Below are 25,267 nucleotides of genomic sequence, written 5' to 3'. Positions count from 1 at the left end.
GAGACTTCTGAGGGTAGGATCTTTACAAGGACTTACCATAAAGAGACAACAGCTAATACCTTTCTGCAAGCTACCACCCATCATCCTCGATCACTCATACAGGGAATACCAGTAGGACAATTTTTTAGAATAAAATGTAACTGTACACAGGAAAGTGACTTCCATGAAGAGACAGAGAATATGTATTGCAGATTTAAGGAGAGGGGTTATTCCCACAGCTGCATTAGAAGGGCCAAAAAGAGAGCAATTGAAAGAAAATTACAGGATCTCTTAAAACCTAAAAGACAACCTGAGGAGACAGAAAATAAAAACAACCATACTAGGATAATAACACGTTATGGGTCACAATGAAATCAGGTTAAATCAATTTTGAATCAACACTGGCATATATTAACCAGGCCTCCTGTCCTAGAGGAGATCGTGGGGACTCGTCCACTTATGACAGCTTGTCGTTCTAAATATTTAGGAGACAGCTTGACACATTCAGAATATCAAAGAACAGTGACTAACAAAACTTGGTTATCCGCTCTCCCACCCCTATTGGGTATGCATCCTTGTGGAGGCTGTAGGATTTGCAAATATGTGGAAAAAACTGATATGTTTGCCAGTTCAGATGGAAAAAATAGATCCAAAATTAAACATTTCATCAACTGCTCCACCACTCGAGTTATTTATATGCTTACTTACTTGTCCTTGTGGATAATCATATCTTAGTCTTAGTAGAAGATAGACTAAGCAATAGCATGCAATGTCAAGCTGCAGCTGCCAAAGGCAGAATATTGGCATACATAAGGAAGGGGATATATTTCATAGCTAAATCTATAATCCTACCACTTTAAAAAATTCTGGTCCGGCCACACCTGGAGTATTCTGTCCAGTTCTGGTCGCCAATCCTCAGAAAGGATGTGCTGGAACTGGAAAGAGTCCAAAGAAGGGCAACTAAGCTAATTAGGGGATTGGAGGACCTAAATTATGAGGAGCATTTACAAGCGCTCAATTTATTCCCTAGAGAAGAGAAGCCTGAGAGGGGACATGATAGCGATTTACAAATACCTCAACGGTGATCTTAGCATAGAAAAAAAACTATTCAGTCGCAAGGAATGCAGAAGGACACAAGGCCATTCAATGCAATTAGAAAAGAAGCGATTTAACCTCAGGCTACGCAAAGGGTTTTTTACAGTAAGGGCAATAGGATTGTGGAACTCGCTTCCAGAAATGGTAGTAACTGCGGGGAGTATGGCTACTTTTAAAAGACTCCTGGACATACATCTCCAAGACCAAAACATTCAGGGGTATGGGAAATGAATAAGTCCACACACACCTACACAGGTTGAACTGGATGGACTATTGTCTTAATTCAACCCCAACTACTATGTAACTATATTTGGGTAAAACAAAAGACAGCCTAAAATCCAAATTGGCGAACACATCCAAAGCATTAGGAAAAAGGACGACGAACGTCCACTTGCAGTGCATTTCTTGCAGCACCATGATGGTGACCCCAGGGGGGTTAAAGGTCAAGGGCATCTAAAGCCTTAACCTACCAGTTAGGCGGGGAGACTTTGATAGGATTCTTATTCAAAAGGAAAAAATGTGGTTTTATCGATTAGGTACTTTGCATCCACAGGGGTTAAACACTGAGTGTAATCTCTCGGCCTTTTTGGAACAGTAATCCTTCAGCTTTTCCAATTGTTTCCCTCTTCTCTGTAACGCTCCTGCATTTTTGTTATAGGCTGGATTTACAGCTGCAAAATCTCCACTCAGTAGTCATGTAGAGATGTGTTGAATACCAGATCCAACTCTCCAGGACTCATCACCGTGGGCCTGTCAGCTTCAACATACAGATATATACACACTCAATGAGATGTTCCTGGAGTGATAGGATGTATATGATAGTATGAAGGTGATGTGCTGAAGGGACAGGTGTGAACAGTGACAAGGATGGTAATTAGGAATGCAGATAGGTTAGTATCGAGTATGCTAACAGGTGGTGAGGACAGCAGATGACAAATACAGGATAGACTAACCCAGTGCAAGGATAGATAGTAGTAGACAGGAGAGCTAGCAATCTATGCAGCAGTGCAGATGATAGATGGTAGTAGACAGGAGAGCTAGCAATCTATGCAGCAGTGCAGATGATAGATGGTAGTAGTCTCAAGAGCTAGCAATCTATGTAACAGTGCAGATGATAGGATAGTATGGATAGGTAGTAACAGTCCTTAATGCAATAGTAGTAGTGTAAGTTATGGAGGTTTCCCCTGCGGGGTACTTATCACTATAGTATAGTAGTAGAAGGGTCCGGTGATGAGGAAGTGATCCAGTAGCGAGATACAGGGATCAGTAGCGAGGTTCGGGTCTGAGGAAGTGATCCTGGTAGCGAGATACAGGGATCTGTAGCGAGGTTCCACAGCGAGACACGCTTGTAAGCATAGATGCAAGGCAGGTTGAACGAACATGTGAGTGAGAACGCCGGCGGTTGAAATAGCCGCTCTGCGGCGCTCAGTGATGACAGCATCGGTCTTAAAGGTGTATGCGCACCTACCAGAAGAGAATGGTGGGACGCATACACGGAATGGAAAGTGGAATAAGGGTACCAGAGGTACCAGAACATTACACTCTCTCTTCCTCTAAAATTTTACCTTTTTTCCTTCGGGAGTTCAGTAACCAAAATATGCTGACATTTAGGGTACTCTCAGGATAGACTTTTTCTCTTTTGTCAACTCTATGAAATAATTGAATAACTAAAAAGATTTAGCCCTAGAGAAATAAAATGAACAAGGATCATTTTCATATGTTTTCATGGTTAGTTTTAAAACCTGAATGTTAGTAGTGAAATCCAGGCAATGATACATGACTAGTGTTGAGCATGGGACGGTATCTGTTCCCTATTGAGGATTGATTTACCTCTTCGCAGCACTTTATGACTGGAGCAGTTCCTTCACGCCGATTACCTATTTATCTTGAACACTCAATGAACTAGCTTTATCTACAACTCGGAGACTGTTTCTCTATTCAACTAACCAAATATGGCAGTGAACTGTGAGAACATTGTCCTCTCGAATTACACTGGGTCCATTGATCAATTGGTCACGATTATCTAGATATAGGTGTATGGATGGAGGAGTGTTTGATGCAGCTGCTTGTCTGTTATGACAACGTTGTCAGTTTGTAATCTGATTTGGTGGAGGTGGATTTAATCAAATCATAATTGGTATGTTTTGAATTTTTCAATAAAGTACATTGTTTTTCTAAACTGGTTTCTTCCTCTGTGATGAAACTCTTGAGGAATCCTTCCTCTATAATATGTTAATATTCTTATTGACTTTTGATTTATTTATCGGTTTGTTTGAGGAAATAAAAAATTGCTTGGAAACACAACAACCTTAAAAGAGGAACTTGCATCAAATCTTGTTTGATTTGATTTTATAGCTGTACTGGAAATAACTAGCAGTGAAATCCAGAATTTCCCATAATGTAGAGCCTTGGCTATGTACAATACTACTAATTTACAACACAAGTATATGTATATAACAGTATAAATGTGTATTCAAGAAAATTGTATGGCCCTGTTTTGGCCCTACTTTTCTTTTAAGACAGAGGAGTAAGGAAACTGATGCACAATGCACTATTTAGATTTCATTCTTTCTTGGAGTTGGGCTTAACTGCTTCTCGCCCACCCTTTTGTAAAATGATGGCTGGATCTGAGCCCTATTATCCTGGGTGGACATCACTGCGCTCCGACATGATCTGCCACTCACCGTGTCCACCTATTGGCTTCTGTTGTAGAATAGACCTAGAAGTCAGTCTAAGGCATGCTATAGATGTTGTGATTTTCTTTCCTGCAAACCATGGGTTGCAGGAAAGAAAATCCCTTGATTCCCCCCTCAACGCAGCCAGTGTTGATAGGGGAATTCCTCCTGTGGAGGTATTGTGTTTTCCCGGTTGGGGGAGGCTTTGCGGGGAGCTGCCCCTGCCAGGAGAACACAGTGATCATTGCTAGAGGCTATAGCCACTGGAAATATTCACATGTAAAAATCCAACATGCGTGTTTTACCTGAGCCAATCGATGGATCGACTTGGGTACAATCAGGCTGCCCATAGATGGTTCAAATCTCGGGCAGTCCCTGCTGAACTAACCAAGATTCTAACCATCTATGGCCAGCATAAATTAGAAGAGATTGGTTTATTATAGTACAGCTAGGAGCCCTGTATTACTATAGATAGTATGCACAGTATAGATGGCTATTTTGTGTTTAACCATTTCTGTACACTTCTTTTATCTCTCTGGGACTTTGAAGGGTAGGGAAGACCTAAGTTTCCAGGTACTCAAAGTTTGTAGACTTAAAATGCAAGTTCACCTTTTCAGGAGAAAATTAAAAGGTAACCCCCCCCCCCTCCTCTTCTGGTCCCCACTGTTCTTATCCTTTTTATCTTATCTGCCAGTGTAGGATAGATCAGAATGATTTGATTGGTGAACGTTGGCACAGACGATCACTCTGATTTGTCTCAGAAATGCTCTAGAACAGGGCTTTCCAACGTTTTTCGGGCTGAGACCCACTTCTGAATACAGTTATTTTTCGGGACCCACTTGCTTGTAATTGAATATTGTAAAGTGCTACAGAATTTGTTGGCGCTATATAAATGCAAATAATAATAACAATAATGCATATTTTAAAGGGATGAGGATGTTAAATTAAAAATATAAATGTACTACTTTTCAATTTATTATTGAATATACTTGACAGATGTGAGGGGTCAGAAACTTGTGGCATGTGTGATATATAAGCAGAGTTGTAAGTCATCAGCACCCTCATAGACAGTATAAGGCAGGCAGAGGACAGAAATCAACCACCCCAGGACAGTGATCAGCAGGCTATATGGCACTCACTCTCCTACCTCTCCCAGCGGTCCACAGTGAAGGTGCAGCCCCTGTTTGCCCTCTCCAGGGCCCAGCACACCTCACCCAGAGTCCCCGTGATGAGGAGCTCTATGCTGGTCTTGGTGTCCTGGCTCTTCTCCTTCAGATCCTCTACTGGGGTCACAGAAGCTGCCATGAACTCCTGACACCACTGGGCCACCTGGTCCTCCTATGACACCAAGGCTGCCGTCTCTGCCCACTATAACTGAGAGAATCCCGCCGCCAGTCTAGCCACCACCGCTGCCGCCAGCAGGACCGAGGAGCTGGCTCTGCACCCCATGAACATATCCTACATAACAGCCCACATACGTACTCACTGATGCAAGTATCTTCCTTGCGGGAAATGCAGACCAGCCTCCGTAAACTGCATGGGTGGGGTCCTGAATCCATCGCGATTTGACTGCTCTGGCTCTCTGTAATTTGCGCGGGCTCGCATAGCACAATTTAAGCGGGCCCGCTCTCAGTGATTTCCGGCTCAGCGCGACTCATTCAAACGCAGCTTGCGACCCACTAGTGGGTCCCGACCCACAGTTTGGGAACTCCTGCTCTAGAAAGAACAGGGAAAAGAGCAGGGATTTAAAATCTGAAGACCGCTACACTGGGTGCATGGGCACTGATAGCTCATCACCAATGGAACTGAGTACAGTGGTGAATAGGGGTTTGGGAGGGTGTACAGTGTTTGGTAACCTTTTTAGTTTAAATAGGAGTTCCTCTATACAGTGGGTATACTGTATAAAAGTATCACCCCCCTTTAAAATGATCACATTTTGTTGCTTTGCAGCCTCAATTGAAGACAGACACAGTTTTTATTATCCAGCTGTATTTACTTCATCTTATAATAGAGTGAAAGTGAAATATATAACACCAACATGTCAGGAAAAAAAGGCTTTAATTAAAGTAAAAGGTGGTTCAACAAAATACTGACACAATTCTGTTTATGATTTATTTATTTTTTGACATGTTGGTGTTATTCCTTTCACTTGGATGTTATAATTTGCACTTATAACATACAGCTGGATAAAACAGAAACTGTGTCTGTCTTCATTTTAGGCTGCAAAGCAACTGTATGTCCAAGTGAGACATCATTTTGAAGGTGAAACAGAGCCAAAAACATCAGCAAAAAGAACGCAACTGAAGTACCAGGGAGGTGTATGAAGGCAGTGTCTATCCAAGTTTGCAAGTTTGTCTATCAGATTCTTTAAAAGAATTGTTTGATTAAAATGTTCCAAAGCACAACCTAAGATTACTAATTACTTGTGTAAACAATTAATAGGCATTAAATAAACTTGCTAACCCAAACTGCATGGGGCCACCATGAATACCACTCCTTGCAAAAGCCTCAAGGAAACCCACCCTATGCTAACATAGCAAAACTCACTAAACATTATTGGTTTGGTATAACTACTTGTTGAACAAAATATTATTATTATTATTATTATTATACAGGATTTAAATTTATATAGCGCCAACAGTTTGCGCAGCGCTTAAATATATAAAATATTAAATATATAAAAAACATGTAGCTTAATATTTGGATCTTCACATTGTTAAATCATGGCACTAGCTTTGGAGAATCCATACATCTATCATTTAGGATTACATGCCTTTTAATACCTACAAAAGTATCCCAGACCTAATAAATGAGGGCATGCACATTTTTAACACCGCATATCAGATGCAGCATGATGTGGTTTTATGGTTTTGAATTCTATCTGTGCAAGAGTATTAATGTGTGACAAATGAAGCGTGAAGTACTTTACAGAAGTATAAATATTATAAATGCAATGCAAGCTTTTGGTTTGATAGAACATTTTTGTGCTATATTTTGTAGGAAAGCCAGCAGCTAATGTAGCACATTATTTAGACGCAGTTTAACCCCTTCATGACGAAGGTGAAACAAATGTTAAAGCAGTAGCAAAGGTTGATTTAAAAAAAAAAAAATCTACTCCCTGCAAGGCAAAGTCATAATGTTTTAGTATGCATCGCATATTAGCACATTATGAAAGACTTATCCCAAAACGAAGACCTCCAGTGGCCGTCTGTCACCGCTGACAGGGCTTCCATCTTCACTAGGTCTTCCTGCTGCGTTCGTGGGCTTCAGTTTTTAAATGGCCGAGCTGCGATAACGTTCCTCCCGCCCATGCTCATGGGAGCCATAATCGCAGCACAGCGCTCTGAAGGGACGGCATACTCGGAGTGCAGTGCGCATGCGCCAGGAAACATCACCATCTGCAGAGCTAGAGAATATAGAGATATTCCTTGTGGAAAGCTTTATTATAAGCTTACCTGTAGGTACAAATTTAAAAAGTTAGTTTACTACCACTTTAATGCCTGAACACAGTTTTGCAACTCTGACATGTATTAGTAGAACTGTATAGATCATCGCAACTACTTAGTGCATCCAGGTGAATTATACCTTGTTTTTTCAGGACAAGATGGGCTTTCATTTAGTGGGAGATGATAATGAATATCTCCTGATTTTTATTTTTTTATTATTATTTATCATACATTATTTTATTATTTATTATTAAAGGAAAACTGGCCCAAAAAAGTAAAAAACCATTATATGATTTTTTTTTTAAATGTAGCTATATATTTCTTGTCATTACCATGACTTACCCCCAAAGAGTAACCCAAAACAAATGTTGCTACTCCTGAAGATCGCAGTGATACCACATATGTGTATGTTATATGCTGTTTGTACCTGTAGTAGGGTCCAGAAACAATGGAGTGCAGTTTGCTTTTTTATCCAGCCTAACACACATAGGGGTTGATTTACTAAACCTAAAGAGTGCAAAATCTCCTGCAGCTCTGCATAGAAACTAATCAGCTTCCAGTTTTCTAAGCTGAACTTAGAAGCTGAAGTTGGCTACCATGCACAGCTGCACCATTTTGCACTCTCCAGTTTTAGTAAATCAACCCCACTGACAATAAAGTAACTGACACTAATATTAAATCAAAAATTGCTTTTTTTTTTTTTTTATTCCTACCTAAAATAATCTGGCCCTGACATTTGACCCAACCTTTACCCTGACTTTGATCATGACTATTCTTGTCCCTAAACGTAAACCTGACACTAACCTAGCTCAAGTCCTGACCTTGCTTCTATCTATCTATCTATCTATCTATCTATCTATCTATCTATCTATCTATCTATCTATCTATCTATCTATCTATCTATCTATCTATCTATCTATCTATTTCTCCATTCAAGAGGAGAAAAAAAAACACAGCGGGGGCTGTACAATGACTGATCACTGTAATAGCAAACCATTGACTAACACAACAACCAGGGGATCGGGTACCAGTCCTCCCTATTACCAATTGTTAGTACAAGACTTGGAGCTGTCCATGACTTATTTGCAGCCCCATGGATAAAGACCCAGTTACAGTACATGAGACTGCATATATGCATGCGCTTAGTGGGAAGGGGTAAAAATCAAGTATTGTCTATTAGTACCTTTTTCTACCAAAACATTCCCATTTTCACCAGCTATTCTCTAGTGTCTCTAAAAAAGCAATTGCTAAAGCAGAAGATGGAAATCTTACCTAAATAAATATTTTACTACATCATTAAAAAAAAAAAAAAAAAGATTTCAGTCAGCACTGAAAACTGCAGTTTTGAACAAAACTTAAGCCTCGTACACACGCACCGATTGTTGGCCGTGAATTTTCGGCCAACGTTCAATCGGCCGATTGTTAACTTGTTAGTATGATGCTTCCGACAACCGACTGCGACTTTACGGCCGAAAAAAATCTGGTGTGCATGCTATAAAATTTTTGTTGGCCGTCAACAGAACGGCCGGTTGTTCGTCAGTAATTACTGTGTTCGGCAGACAAAAATCAGATGAGCAAGACTGGGCATGGTCAGAGAAGAAAAAACACACGGAAAGTTAACCATCACATGACATCACTTCTGAAGTTGGTTGTTGTTGGCCGACAAAATTCGTGTGCAGTCTAGAGCACATTTCAACCAACACAACAACACTGGACAAAAGACGGCCGATCGGTCGGCCAACAATCGGTACGAGGCTTTAGGCTGCTATGGGGCTGAAACATTAATAAACCTCTCTTTTTCCTAAAGAGAGACCAACTGCTGTTGAGGGTCATATAACTTTGTTGCATGTATGTACCATCACTTATTTAATCAATTACTAAAAACCCAATTCCAAAAAAGTTGGGACACTGTACAAATTGTGAGTAAAAAAGGAATAGACTAATTTACAAATCTCGTAAACTTATATTTTAGTCACAATATAATATAGATAACATATCAAATGTTGAAAGTGAGACATTTTGAAATGTAATGCCAAATATTGACTAATTTTGGATTTCATGAGAGCTACACATTCCAAAACAGTTGGGACAGGTAGCAATAAGAGGCCGCAAAAGTTAAATGTACATATAAGGAACAGCTGGAGGATCAATTTGCAACTTATTAGGTCAATTGGCAACATGGTTGGGTGAAAAAAGAGCCTCTCAGAGTGGCAGTGTCCCTCAGAAGTCAAGATGGGCAGAGGATCACCAATTCCCCCAATGCTGTGGCAAAAAATAGTGGAGCAATATTAGAAAGGGGTTTCTCAGAGAAAAATTGAAAAGAGTTTGAAGTTATCATCATCTACAGTGCATAATATCATCCAAAGATTCAGAGAATCTGGAACAATCTCTGTGCGTAAGGGTCAAGGCTGGAAAACCATACTGGATGCCTGTGATCTTCGGGCCCTTAGACGGCACTGCATCACATACAGGAAAGCTACTGTAATGGAAATCACAACATGGACTCAGGAATACTTCCAGAAAACATTGTCGGTGAACACAATCCACCGTGCCATTCGCCGTTGCCAGCTAAAACGCTATAGGCCAAAAAAGAAGCCAAATCTAAACATGATTCAGAAGCGCAGGCATTTTCTCTGGGCCAAGGCTCATTTAAAATGGACTGTGGCAAAAGTGGAAAACTGTTCTGTGGTCAGACAAATCAAAATTTGAAGTTCTTTTTGGAAAACTGGGACGCCATGTCATCCGGACTAAAGAGGACAAGGACAACTCAAATTGTTCTCAGCACTCAGTTCAGAAGCCTGCATCTCTGATGGTATGGGGTTGCATGAGTGCGTGTGGCATGGGCAGCTTACACATCTGGAAAGGCATCATCAATGCTGAAAGGTATATCCAAGTTCTAGAACAACATATGCTCCCATCCAGACGTTGTCTCTTGCAGGGAAGACCTTGCATTTCCCAACATGACAATGCCAGACCACGTACTGCATCAATTACAACATCATGGCTGCGTAGAAGAAGGATCCTGGTACTGAAATGGCCAGCCTGCAGTCCAGATCTTTAACCCATAGAAAAATCTGGCGCATCATAAAGAGGAAGATGCAACAAAGAAGACCTAAGACAGTTAAGCAACTAAAAACCTGCATTAGACAAGAACGGGACAACATTCCTATTCCTAAACTTGGACAACTTGTCTCCTCAGTCCCCAGACGTTTGCAGACTGTTATAAAATGAAGAGGGGATGCCACACAGTGGTAAACATGGCCTTGTCCCAACTTCTTTGAGATATGTTGATGCCATAAAATTTAAAATCAATTTATTTTTCCCTTAAAATGATACATTTTTTCAGTTTAAACATTTGATATGTCATCTATGTTGTATTCTGAATAAAATATTGAAATTTGAAACTTCCACATCATCGCATTCTGTTTTTATTCGCAATTTGTACAGTGTCCCAACTTTTTTGGAATCGGGTTTGTACTTTGGCATAACATGGGTGCCATCCCCTTGTTATTGATTTCTGTATTCCATTTCTCCTGTTACATCTTGGGCTGTGTTTATTTAGAAGGATCCATAGATAGATCACACAGCACTAAAGGCTGTGTGACCATTCGTGAATGTCTGTGTTGGTCTCCAGAGTGGTCCCTGATACCAGAAGCTAGAGCTGTCTCTCACAAATCTTTCTCCTTGCTAGCAGTGTTGTAAGACCGCAGAACGGTTTGACCACACATGCATGTAACACTGATTGTAGCCTGAATAATTACACAGAAGTTGAGAAAAAGTTCAGTGAAACTCCTTTTTTAAGTCCCTGACGCAGAACAAATATGCATATTGGGGAAGTCAGAGTAATGTCAAAAAATTGTTCCCAGTTAGTCACTGAAAGGGTTGAATCACTGAAAGTGTTGAATCACAAGGGTTTTCATGACACTTTGCCATGCCACGGCAGCCTATATGTTTCTCCTAGGATAGTTTCCTTTAAAATTAAATAAGATTTAAATCAACAGGGTCAAGTGTCATCTAAAGCAAAGACATTTCTCAAGGTTGAATAGGAGCACACAGGTTGCTCTCAGTGTTATAACAAAATCTCCTATGGAAAGTGAAGTAAACCATCACCATTTTCCAGCTGTTTTTTTTTTTTTACAGACATGCAGAAAAATAAATCTCTGCTCATATTTCCAACTCCTGCTGAGCATTCCACCAATGAAAAGTCTAATATTGTTAAGCACAGTAGACACATATGCTTTTGCCTCATGTCTTGTTGATTCAGGCAAAATTCAGTTCACACCAAACCATACCAACAAATTGACTATCATTGCTATCCTTTTCGCCCACAAAAACATTGTTTAAAGCCAGGTAGACCAATTTTCAAAGTACATTAGATGTGCACCTACATCTAGCACTTGCGTAAATATCAGTCTTTAATAAAATGTTTGAAACATTTTAGGTTTAGATCTGGGGTGCCAAGATTCGCCATTACTGATCTAGATTGTAAGCTAAATGGCAGAAGCTGGCAGGATGGTGTGCCACTTTACTGGCACGCAATGCATAACTAGGTACACCTAAATCAATTAATGATTAGTATTTTGATATAGTACATCAAATCTTACTCAATTGTAAACTCCAGAATTGAACTAAAAAAAGATAGGCACAAGGGTTACAATCTGATTATATAATTCTCCTTTACATTTACAAGCTATGTAGTACGAGAGCCTACATAGATGATTAAAATGCTATTTAATCAGTAGGCCTGGTACTAAATGATTGTTTGGTTACCGATAAAGCTATTATAGACTAGACATGTGCCGTTCATTTCATTACAAATCAAAATTCAGATGAGATTTCGATACATATGAATCGCCAAATCACAATAGTAACAAATTTAGAGGAATCTGAAATACATTGTAACAAAAACAACAAATTCATTTCTATTCATTCACTTTATTCGAAAGACAGAATGATAGTTTAGGTCTTTTTTTAATGTTTAACCACTTGCCGACTGCCGCACGACTATTTACGTCGGCAGTCAGCCCCTCACAGGCAGAGTGACGTAGTACTACGTCGCTAGCCTGTGAGGGTCTAGGGAGGGAGCGCGCGCCCCCGGAGGCGCGCTCCCGCTCCCGCGTGGTCACGGACCCCCCCCGCGCGTGTGACCGGCGGACCCGATGTCCGCCGGTCACTCGGTGATCGTCGGTGCGTCGGATGTAAACAAGCCGCCTGTCATTCTCCCCTGTGTAGAAACAGTGATCATACGGTTCTACTATGTAGGGCCATTGATCACTGTTCCTACACCTCAAGCCACAGCCAATCACAGTTAGAATCACGCCCCTAGGGACACACATAACCCCTCCCTCTCAAAAAAAGTTAACCCCTTCACTGCCAGTGTAATTTTACAGCAACAGTGCATATGTATAGCACTGATTACTGTAGAAATGTCACTGGTAACCCCAAAAGTGTCAAAAATGTCAGTCAAGGGTCCGATCTGTCCGCCGCAATGTCGCAGTACCGCATAAAAAAAATCGCAGATCGCCGCCATTACGCGTTAAAAAAAAAACAACAAAAATGACAAAAATCTTTCCCTTTGTTAGTAAACGCGATAACTTTTGCGCAAACCAATCAAAATACGCTTTTTGTGATTTTTTTTAACAAACATATGTAGCATAAAGCAAATTGGCCGAAAATGTTAAAAAATGTTGATTTTTACATTTTTTGGGGGGAATTTCATATAAAAAAATGTGAAAAATATTGTTATTTTTGCAAAATTGACGCTCTTTTTTTGTTTATAGCGCATGATCAAAAAATCGCACAGGTGATCAAATACCGCCAAAAGAAAGCTCTGTTTGTGGGAAAAAAAGGACGTCAATTTCGTTTGGGTACAGCGTTGCACGACCGTGCAATTGTCCGTTAAATTCACGCAGTGCCGAATCGCAAAATAGGCCCTGGTCAGGAAGGGGGTAAAATCTTCCGGGGCTTAAGTGGTTAAAGAGGTTTTAAACCTTGAGAAAAAAAACCTTTAAGACAAAGTCATAATGTGCTAATATGCATCGCATACTAGCTCATTATGAAATACTTACCTTAGAACGGAGCACATCGCAATATGGTCCGCTGCGTGTGAAAGAGCCCTTACTTCCTCTTTAAACATCTGAAATAACGTAACAACATAAAAAATTGATTTGGATCCATTTGTTTTTATTCTAGTGAGCATAAAGTGAATTATAAAAAAATGTTCTGCATAATACATCTGAAATGGAAACGTATTGCAATAAATAGGTACAGTAAGGTATAAAAGTGAGATAATGGGATTTTTGTACTTACCATAAAATGTATTTCTCTGAGTTAATTGGCAGACACAGCGCTCCATAAATCATAACTAGTGGGTTATATTGCCTCCTCCAGCAGTAGGACTAGGCAGAACAAAAAACACCTGGCTACGCCCATGGGCCGTCCTCAGCTGGTATATAACCCCCCTCTCTGCTCTAGGTAATCAGTTTAGTAGCAAGCAGTATTAGAAGTATCAGAACTCCATAGAGTGGGTGCTGTGTCCGTCGATGAACTCAGAGAAATGGATTTTATGGTAAGTACAAAATCTAATTTTCTCCTTCATTCATTGACAGGCACAGCGCTCCATAAATCTTAGCTAGTGGGATGTCCAAAAGCAGTGTCAAAAGGAAAATGAGAGGTGGGGAAAATAACCCAAGGCTAAAAATAAGAACCCTTAACCAGGACACAGGAGCCTTAACCGGGTCACAGGAGCACCGTCTGAAAAATAAAGACTTAAAAAAATAACACCCTTCAAGAGGGAACAGCCCCTCTTATACATCAGGCTGCAAAACCTTGCATCCAAAAGAAGCATCCACGGATGCCAAAGTATCTACCTTATAAAATTTTGTGAAGGTTTGCACCAACGACCAAGTGGCCACCTTGCAAACTTGCGATATTGAAGCCTAATGACGGAAGGCACAAGAAGCACTCAGCGCCCGAGTAGAATGCGCAGTGACAGGGAAAGGTGGAACCTGACCTTTAATGGAAAAGGCCTGAGTCACCGTCTGTCTGATCCATCTGGAGATGGTAGCCGAAGAAGCAGCCAGCCCTTTTCTTGATCCATCCGTAACTGTAAAAAGCAAGTCTGACCTTCGAAAAGACTCAATAGCTGCAAAATACACTCGAATCCCACGAACCACATCCAAGGTATGCAAAGAAAATTCCTTGGGATGGGCTTGGAAAAGCAACACAATGTCCTCATTCAGATGGAAGCCAGAGACAACCTTGGGCAGGAATAATGGACACGGACAAAGACTTTATCCCTATGGACCACTAAATAGGGACTGCGACAGGATAATGCCGTTAATTCAGATACCCCGCAGGCTGAGGTAATAGCCATCAAGAATGTCACCATCTGGGATAACGTAGGCAAGGGAATCTTCTGAAAATTCTCAAATGAAGGTTTCTAGAGAACCAAAAGTACTACATATATATCTCATGGCGGCAAAAGAGACCATACAGGTGCAGCCACATGTCGAACCCCCTGAATGAAGGTGCGAACTAAAGAGTGCATGGCTAGGGGTTGCTCAAAGAAGATTGCTAAGGCAGACACCTGGCCCTTGATGGTAATCAAGGCCATCTTCTGATCAATGCCCTGTTGAAGAAAGGTTAAGATCTGAGCCACAGTAAAGGATCAAGGATGAGTGCCAATTGACTCACACCAAGAAATGTACGCTTTCCATGTACTTTGTACGATGGTATATCTTGCTGGAAGATGACTTCCTCTCCTTCACCATAGTAGGGATCACTGATTCAGACAGAGCCCTTAGTACCTTGCTTTCAATAGCTAAGCCATTAAAACCAGTGACTGTAAAGCAGGATGGTAGATCAGCCCTTGGGACAACTGGTCCTCTGAGAGGAAGCCCCCAAGGGATGTTTACAGCCACCAGGATGATTGGAAGATCCCCGCTCTTGATTCCTCTTAGGAACTGCGGAAGATACTGGCCTTACCATGGCCCTTGGACGCCTGTGGCATCTGTCAAAGGACCCCGTGACCTTGTCACAAACTTTGGTATCCTCATGTGGAGCCGAACCTGCTAAAGGAGCTGCATGTAGGACTGTGCAAACAGAACTGTCTTGAAGGTGGATACCCCCAGACTCAGAACCTGTATGCAGATCGGGAGAGAGAACTGTCTGTGTAAAAGCAGCCGGTGAATCACGGCCTGTGGTTCCTGAAATTTGTCCAGAGGAAGGACCACCCTGGTTATAAATGGAATAAGACTTGGGTAAATAGATTCCCTGGACAGGGATAGGGGGGACAATAGGTAGTTCAGACATCACCTCAACCTTTCCAGGAATTAAATCCACATAAGGAGACTCAGTATTTTAAAATTCCAATAAACATAAAAAAAAAAAAGGAGACTCAGGACCTAAAAAACCTGAAAAGGACAAGCTTTGTCCCCCTTTCTGGGTACCCCCAAAATAAAAATTGAATGGATCTCCTTGACGCTCAAGAATTCCACGGGGCCAACGAAGCTGTCCCCCCCCCACCCCAATAATGGGTGAGGGCAGACCGTCATGCTGAAGGAGTCTTGTCTGCTGGTCCTTGTCTAGCTCTAGGCTTAACAGACCAAGGTTGCTTGGAACCTCCCGGGGAAGATTTAAAAAAGCTATTTCCCTTATTCTCCATCCCAGAAGCACAAAAACATTTTCTATGGACTGAGAAGGAGGGCCCCCTCTGCAGCAAGGCTCCTTCCCTTTCTTTGACTGTGGCAGGAAAGTAATCTTCCCTCCCGTGATACCCTTAATGATGTCATCCAGGGTAGCCCCAAACAAGCGATCAACTTGAAAGGGCAGATAAATGAGAGCTTTCTTAGAGGCTTGGCCTGCGGACCAATTCTTAAGCCACAACAGGCGCCTAATCACCACCTCTGAAACAGAAAGTTTGGACAGCACAGGAGCTGTATCCAAAGCTGCATCACAAAGAAGTAAACTGCAGCCCATGGACCAACTGGTCCGCTAAATCAACATAAGCATCGGGGACCTGCTCACCCCACAGGCCCTGGCACAAAAGCTTGGCCCATTCAGTTAAAGTCGGAGACACAAAGGCTGAGGCAAAGACTGGCCGCAAATGCCAAACTAGCCGTAGTAAACATGCTGCGTGTCACAGCCTCTGCTTTCTTGTAAGCCGGGTCCTTAAAAGATGGGGACTCTTCTACTGGGATCATGGTTGCTTTATTCAACCTGGAAACAGGAGGGTTCACCACTGGTGGACTAGTCCACTTTTTTAAAAGTGACTCCTCAAAAGGTGTCATAATAAGGTGAGGTGCCATGTTGAACTTCCAGTTACCAGTATGAGAGAGTGAGAGCAATAACACCAAATTTAACACACCTGCTCCCCATTCACACCTGAGACCTTGTAACACTAATGCTGGCCATACACTAGACGAAAAATCAATCGAAAATCTATCATTTGGTCCGTTCGTTTGTTTTTTCATCCAGGTAATGGACACAAAATCGGTTTTAACTTTTCAGAGCTGAAAAATCGAAGGAACAGTTTTCAAAATTCTGCTAACGAGCAAGAAAATAAAGGTTAATGTATTGTGTTTCTCGCCCGAACTGTTTGCACTAGGCATATGTGACAAAATGAGCGAAAAATGGATTCATTTATGTCGATTGAATGATTTATCGTTCAAAATTCAGTCATTACATGATGGCACGATCGTCTGCTCTCACGGCCGAGTGTTTGTTTTTTGAAAATTAGTTTGAACGATTTTTCGGCTAGTGTATGGCCAGCATAACAAGTCACATGACACCAGGGAGGGAAAATGGCTAATTAGACTCAGTTTGGACATTTTCACTTAGGGGTGTACTCACTTCTGTTGCCAGCGGTTTAGATATTAATGGCTTTGTGTTGAGTTGTTTTGAGGGAACAGCAAATTGACACTGTTACACAAGCTGTACACTCACTACTTTACATTGTAGCAAAGTGTAATTTCTTCAGTGCTGTCACATGAAAAGATATAATAAAATATTTACAGCAATGTGAGGGGTGTACTCACTTTTGTGAGATACTGTATATATATATTATACTATGTACACTTGTAGAGTATATTATATCTATATAAAAAAAAACAAGGGAAGTTCAATGCAATCTTTTTTTTACAAAATATGTAGAGCTAGTGCACTATGTTTGCACCTGTAGTGGAACTGCAAGAAAAAAAAAATCAATATGTACAAATAAACATAAATATAGTGACTTGACATTTACACAAATCTGGCACACTGTGCAATCAAGCAGGTGACACAATTATTTCCATTTTCAGCAGTGCTGCTTCCAAGTTTAGAACTGCAACTTCCGATGTCACATCTCTGCCTCCAGTCTCCTCTTTGGACAGTAAATCAAGATTACAAATATGTAAAACTACATTTTTTTGCTGTAGGCAGTACAAATACACATATATGTGTTAGGCTGTTTTTTTTTTCCTATTTCACTTCAACTTAAGAGACAATTGAGCAGAGATGTATAATAACTAAGTAGAACTACTTCACTACTGTACTTAAGTACCGAAAGGCGGTATCTGTACTTTCCTAGAGTAGAATTTTTTTCTCCTACTTCCACTTTTACTTCACTACATTTTTTCAATGATTTCAATACTTCTACTCCGATATATTTTTTGTTGTGCTGCATAGTTACTCGTTACAATTATAAAAATTACCACTGCCAGAATTGTAGATGGCAGGTTTCATGAAGTTCAAAACATGTGTATTATCAGCGCATACGAAAATAAATGCTACTGTATGTATAAATAAAAGCTGCATTTGAAATAATAAAAAACAATATGATGTTCAAACTTTTGACTTCTTTCTTTAATAACTACATAACACTGTACTTGTACTTTTACTTTCAGTACTTGAGTAGCAATTTTTTTTCATAACTACTGGTACTTTTACTTTCAGTACTTGAGTAGCAAAATTTTTAAAAAAACTACTTGTAATACTTAAGTACAAAAAATGTTGAATACTTTAGTACTTCTACTCAAGTCACTTTTTGATCGAGCACTTCCACTTCTACTCAAGTCACTTTTTGATCGAGCACTTGTACTTTTACTCAAGTATGGGTTTCGAGTACTTTATACAACTCTGCAATTGAGTACTGTCCGTGATACTTTTTTTATTTGCACTAGCATACAATTTTTCAGGACAAGCTTTCGGGGTATGTCCCCTTCTTCAAGATCCAAGCATTACTGCTTGGATCTTGAAGAAGGGGACATAACCCGAAAGCTTGTCCTGAAAAATTTTATGTTAGTGCAAATAAAAAAAGTATCACGGACAGTACTCAATTGTCTCTGTCGCAAGTGCACTAATACGGCTACAATGACCTCACGCACTTCAACTTAAGTACAACATTTCATGCCCTATGCAAAGAAAATGTATAAAGCCACATAACATAGTAAATTCAGCAGTTATATCTGTTTAAAATTATTTATTTCAAGGACCCCTGTTACCTTGCCCTCTCAGGCATAAAAGCAGCAGGGTCTGGTTAACCCCTGCCACTGCAGAATGTGTGCTTCATAAGAGAGCATTTGACTTCCTCCAATGAGGCAGGGCTTGGGCCTAAGGGGCCAGTTGCTAGGCCCAAGCCCTGTTACATGATATGTTACATGGGTGTCGTCAATGCTCCCCCAAACTTCTGATACTAGCCGCATAGGGTATCTTGAGGTGGCAGAAGGAGCATTGGGGAATCAGGCAGTTGGAGTTGGGCTTCAAACAGAGTTGAGCATGGCGACAGAGCATGGTGACAGAGCCTTTGAGCATGGAGTATTGTCCATGATATCTTTTTTTTTATTTGCACACCCGAGGGACACACCCGAAAGCTTGTCCTGAAAATGTGGATGTTAGTGCTAATAAAAAAAGTATCATGGACAGTACTCAATTGTTCTTGTAGCAAGTGCACTTATACACTTACAATCTCCTCAAGCATATTTTATCTAAGCCTTCCAAACCTCCTGATGTTTGACATTTCTTGTGTAGAGTGGTTGTCTACTTTCAAATTGAATTATGTGTAATTTGTATACCTACATTTAGATACTGTACACAATTAATTTATTCTTTTTTCTTTTTTGACAGGTTTTCCAGGTGGGATTAAAAAAGTGCAAATTAGGTACAGCCCACCTGAAATATGGTTTACTTGAGAACAATAAAATATTGATGACTCCAACATGGGAACCACTACATACCGAAAGGCAGCTACACTGGATGAACTTTTGTATACATGCATTGATATGTTTGGTATGTTTGATAAAGTTCTATCTACGAACGCTTTGATTATACACCGCTCTTGAAAACATTGTTTACATTAAGTGACAAGGTTATCTATACATTGTATAGTCTAATGGGCCATACACACTATAGGATTTTCTGAAGACTTTTTCCTTTAGATTTACCAAAACCATATAATATGAGGTCAAACCTAAACACTTTCAATTTGTATGCAATCTGGCAGGCCCTTGCACTACATAGAAAAGGTAAATCTGAAGGAAAAAGTCTTCAGAAAATCTTATAGTGTGTATGGCCCTTGAGTTTTAACCTAAGATGAAAGTGCAGCCACCTTTTTTGTTTTGGACAGTTTGGAAGGGCTATAAACTCAGGTTTCCTTTGCTGTCTGTGTCCTTCTTAGGGAGCTTTTTTTCTCATTTCCTATCCAGGAAACATGGCAGGAAGTGAGAAGAATATCCCTACTTTTGACAGATGTCCCCACTAACAGATATGTCCTCAATTCCTGTGAAAGTGTCAGCTGTCATCCTTTCAACTTTCACAAGGACTACAAAGACACAAGTAAGTAAAGGTGAATTTCCCCTTTCCAGCTATAAAAATTGTCAGAGACTCAAAGCCTTCCCAGTCCATGAAAAACTAAAAGAAAAAGGGTTTGGCTTTAAGGCGTATCAAGATTTATAGAAAGTTTATGACATCCTGCATTATTATTGTAGGGGACTGTGTTCGGGTACTTTTTTGGGCCTTATGCACCCTGTGCTCCATTAGAGGCCTTAGCAGCTTAAAAAATGCAGTAAAGGACACATTTTTCACAAGCGTTTATGTGTGTTCGCCTGCATTTATGCACATTCCTACCCTTTAAAGAATTTTGTTAGCCAGAAAAATGATTTATTCTGGTCATGCATTAACGTGCAAACACATATAAACACGTGTTCCTCTCTGAAAGAGCAAATGATAGGTTTTTATTCTGCTTCGAAACACCTCTGCCTGTAAATGCTTTTTGTGTATGAACACATAGGCTAACATGGAGATGCGTTTAGAGACAGGAAAAAACACAAACGCCTATCGTAAATTGGTGTTTTTTTAGATGCAGTATAAATGAGGCCTTACAGTGGACAACATAGGGCTAGGTCTTTCCAAATGTGGAAAACCCTGCTTTTCTACTGGATGATGCTGGTCTTTGGGCATGTATCATATATTTGAACTCAACTGTTTTTTTATACTTTTTTTTTTTTAAGTAGAGCAAATACTTCTCTCAAATTGTATTGCTGTCCTTATGCCTGTTAGGAAGATCTCACTTCACTTTCTGTCCCTGTGACAGCAGGTCAAGCAATGAAAAGGAGAGATTGTGTCTGGGACAGGAAGACACAGACAGTAAAAATAACCTAACCAAGCTTCAAACCCTTCCCCCTTTTATTGAAAAAAGTGTTTTGCTGCAGCCCTTGTCTCAACTGGAGAGGTTTCACAAAACTTTCTGTCCAGACAGGAAATGTGACCGCAGTAAAAGCCTGGAAGGTGCAAGGAGCATATAAGTGCCATAGCAAAGGTATAGGAGTCCGAATTTAACACCGAAGCCCAAGGAAAACAAAGATATCAAGCCAAACTATGCATTTTGGGAGTTTTTTGGTCCTCCCCTAGGTTTAGAACTTACATTTTTGATTTGGCTGGAACCTTAGAGGTTAACGAGTTAAATCCATCCTGGAATAAACTGTATCCTTTAACAGTTTTGCTTGCTGGTTTTTTAAATAGTGCTCTGCCATATAAGGTTTTTTAAACAGGCTTTTGGAATAAATGATCATATATATATATATATATATATACAGTATTTCACAAAAGTGAGTACACCCCTCACATTATTGTAAATATTTTATTATATCTTTTCATGTGACAACACTGAAGAAATGACACGTTGCTACAATGTAAAGTAGTGAGTGTACAGCTTGTATAACAGTGTAAAACCTCTCAAAATAACTCAACACACAGCCATTAATGTCTAAGCCATTGGTAACAAAAGTGAGTACACCCATAAGTTAAAATGTCCAAATTGGGTCCAAAGTGCCAATATTTTGTGTGGCCACCATTATTTTTCAGGACTGCCTTAACCCTCTTGGTCATGGAGTTCACCAGAGCTTCACAGGTTGCAACTGGACTCCTCCATGATGACATCACAGAGCTGGTGGACGTTAGAGACTTTGCGCTCCTCCACTTTCCATTTAAGGATGCCCAACAGATGCTCAATAGGGTTTAGGTCTGGAGACATGGTTGGCCAGTCCATCACCTTTACCCTCAGCTTCTTTAGCAAGGCAGTGGTTGTCTTGGAGGTGTGTTTGGGGTCGTTATCGTGTTGGAATACTGCCCTGCAGCCCAGTCTCTGAAGGGAGGTGTAATGCTCTGCTTCAGTATGTCATAGAACATGTTTGCATTCATGGTCCCCTCAATGAACTGTAGCTCCCTAGTACTGGCAGCACTCATGTAGCCCCAGACCATGAAACCTTCACCACCATGCTTGACTGTAGGCAAAACTTACTTGTCTTTATACTCCTCACCTGGTTGCCGCCACACACACTTGATACCATCGGAACCAAATTATTTTATCTTGGTCTCATCATACCACAGGACATGGTTCCAGTAATCCATGTCCTTAGTCTGCTTGTGCATTATCTTTAGAAGAGGCTTCTTTCTGGGACGACAGCCATGCAGACCAATTTGATGCAGTGTGTGGCGTATGGTCTGAGCACTAGCAGGCTGTCCCCCCACCCCTTCAACCTCTACAGCAATGCTGGCAGCACTCATACATCTATTTCCCAAAGACAAACTCTGGATATGACGCTGAGCACATGCACTCAACTTCTTTGGCCGACCATGGCGAGCCTGTTCTGAGTGGAACCTGTCCTGTTGTATGGTCTTGGCCACCATGCTGCAGCTCAGTTTCAGGGTCCTGGCAATCTTTTTATAGCCTAGGCCATCTTTATGTAGAGCAAAAAAATATATTTCAGATCCCCAGAGAGTTCTTTGCCATGAGGTGCCATGTTGAAGTTCCAGTGACCAGTATGAGAGAGTGAGAGCGACAACACCAAATTTAACACACCTGCTCCCCATTGACACCTAAAACCTTCGGGGAGATAAAATGGCTAATTGGGGGTGTACTCAATAACAGGAAATTTACACTGTTATACAAGCTGTACACTCTACTTAACATTGTAGCAAAGTGTAATTTCCTCAGTGTTGTCACAGGAAAGGATATAATAAAATCATTACAGAAATGTGAGGGGTGTACTCACTTTTGTGAGATACTGTGTATGTATGTATATATATATATATATATATATATATATTAGCAATACTGTGCCAGTCCTCCAAGAATGATATTCTGTTGAAATATTGCAACGTGGATATGAAGGAGAGGGAATGGAGAGTATAATGGTGAGAAAGATGTGCAGTAGAGGAGTGCAGAGGGCATGATGGCAGGCTGTAAGTTGAACAGTGAAGATGGTATATTAGTGAACAGTATCTGAACAGTATCTGAAGGAGAAGCGTGTGGAGGGTATAAAAGTGGCCAGTATGTACAGGACAGGACTTTGGAGGGCATGACTGAAGGAGATACTAGAAGATAGTAAATCCCTAATTAAAATGACAAGTTAGGAGCCTGCATATTAAAATGCAAGTCAGCAATGGAGTTCCCATATCTGCATACCTCCCAACTTTCTGAGATGGGAATGAGGGACACCTATTAGCCAAAGTATATAGACATAAGACAAAACCCTTGCCATTCCCCCCTTAAAGAGGAATTGTACAAAAAAAATGATTGGTTAAACCCACAAGTGCTTTTTTACCACTACTATTCCTGTATATTGGCAATTGGAATTTACGAATGCAGCAATTTAGTAATTGGATGAAAAGTTTAGCACTGTAAAACATTTTTTGATAGATAAGTAGTGCATTTTATATACAGCTATATAGGTCAGACCAAACTGAGGAGCAATTGAGAAGGAAAGAGGGACAGAGGGATTTTGTTCTGAATGAGGGATAGTCCTCAAATTCAGAAAAACAGGAGAAATAGTTGTGTGTGAGGTGATATTTACAGAATGTCAAGCTGTCCCCCTAATTGTACATAGCAAACAGGATAAGGGTCCCAAAAAGACATGGGGTTTAAATACAGCCAGCACTTAGAGAATAATTATTGTATAAAATTCAAACGTTTATTGTACACATCTTAAAATAGTCACAAGAAAAAAAGGACTGGATATAAATCCAGGCCTATTAAAATACAGAGATATTAGGACATAACAGGGTCAATTATTTGTGCCATAGCACAGTTACCAAATCCGCTAACAGGCATATAGTAGAGCCAATTGGTAGCGATTCGGAACCGATAGTCCCAACATGTTTCAGAAAGTGAATTTCCTTCTTCAAGGGAAATAGCACAGGATATGTATGTCTATTGAAAATAATACATTTTCAAAGTTAATCATATGTACAAATAATTACAAGAATAAGTTTCATAATGATCCAATGTTAGATGGTATACTGTAACATAACAGAAAAAGCATGTATCACAGTTAAGGTTCACAATTATCTATGCATGTGTAAAGATCAGCATGGCACTCACACGCTTCCACACACAGGCCTAGTCCGTACATATATACATGAATGTATACATAGACTTACCCTAGCTATATCTGTATAAATCGTGGTGGAAGAAACAACAATTTCAGCATGGATTTCAAAAGGGAAGCAAAATCCTCACTAGATCTCTCAGTGTCTCCATATGAAAATTCTGCTAGGATATCTGTGGCAGTACACAGGGGGTCCAAGGGAATGGAAACCTCCAAATCTATATACAGTATAGAGTGATGTTATGCAAACAAGAAAGAGGTGAACCATCTCTAGAGGCAACTAGTATGGTATCACGCCAATAGGAACACGGGGCAAGGAGGAATCCGCAGAGGGTCAGACCCCTCCAGGGAAAATAGCAACGTCCCACAAGGATCACCCAAAGATGAGGTCAATCAGGAGAACTCCCAGGAAGCTAAATAAACATTAAAGTGGAAAAATGTCAGATATAAAATAAATTAAAGAGAACCCCCTGATATGTTCAGTGTCCAAAACATAAAGGACATAGGGATCAATGATATATTTATCCAAAGGGCTTACCTATTTCCACCAGAGCATGAGCATGTGGTCCTCTTGATCACTCTGGATCAAATGGTAGCCAGAGGGAAAAAGAGAGGACCCAACCTATTTTTAATTCTCATATAGCAGCTCACCTGTGTAGAGGGGAGTGGCTAATGGTCATAAGTCCTCCATTAGCCTTCCTCATTATTGAATCTGTTACGTTTCAGATGTGAGGTAATCGATGCCCTCCTCCTGAGTTCCAGGTGTGGAATAATGGGTACCTCCCTCCTTGCGGATAAATGGGGGGATGTTCTATTATAATATTAAGGAGAGATTCTTCACCGGGGGATATTCCTACGACCTCCAATGATCCCCCGGCTCTGCAGCGTCCGCCACCACCGCGCGCACAAGCGGCGGTCCCGCCCTGCTTCCGGATAAGGTGGAACACACGTCAGGGATGATGAAAGGATCCGTCATCCCGGAAGGAAAACAGAGCTGGGACCACAGTAGAGAGGCCGAGCCAGACCGAAAGGGCCGGAATGGCCTTTGTGTGCCGGGGGGATGAAGTAGATGGGAGGGGAACAGTTATAAATGGCATAAAACATGATCCCTCTGCAATGGTACCAGACCTGTGTATTGGGCCACTACAGAAAATTATCGAAAAATCAGAAACAATTTGTCCTGCCTACCCCAAAGAAAAAATAGAGG

At 40.7% G+C, this 25,267-nt stretch overlaps 1 protein-coding gene across 5 annotated transcripts in view; it reads left to right on the top strand.

Annotated features, from left to right (window-relative positions):
* Window positions 1-25,267, top strand: part of RASGRP3 (RAS guanyl releasing protein 3) — a 304,603-nt gene that overhangs the window by 119,935 nt on the left and 159,401 nt on the right. For 2 of the 5 annotated variants that reach the window (XM_082249449.1, XM_082249450.1), the window contains exons 2-3: window positions 19,301-19,462; window positions 19,879-20,008. In XM_082249449.1, coding sequence (XP_082105575.1) covers window positions 19,382-19,462; window positions 19,879-20,008 — 211 coding nt within the window. In that variant the 5' untranslated portion in view covers window positions 19,301-19,381. The remainder of the gene's footprint in view (window positions 1-19,300; window positions 19,463-19,878; window positions 20,009-25,267) is intronic. The other 3 variants (XM_082249448.1, XM_082249451.1, XM_082249452.1) reach the window with 3 other exon arrangements.

This window comes from Pelophylax lessonae, assembly GCF_965119305.1.
Source record: "Pelophylax lessonae genome assembly, chromosome: 3".
In the NCBI taxonomy this organism is placed as follows: domain Eukaryota; kingdom Metazoa; phylum Chordata; class Amphibia; order Anura; family Ranidae; genus Pelophylax; species Pelophylax lessonae.
This window is presented reverse-complemented; position numbering and strand designations above follow the sequence as displayed.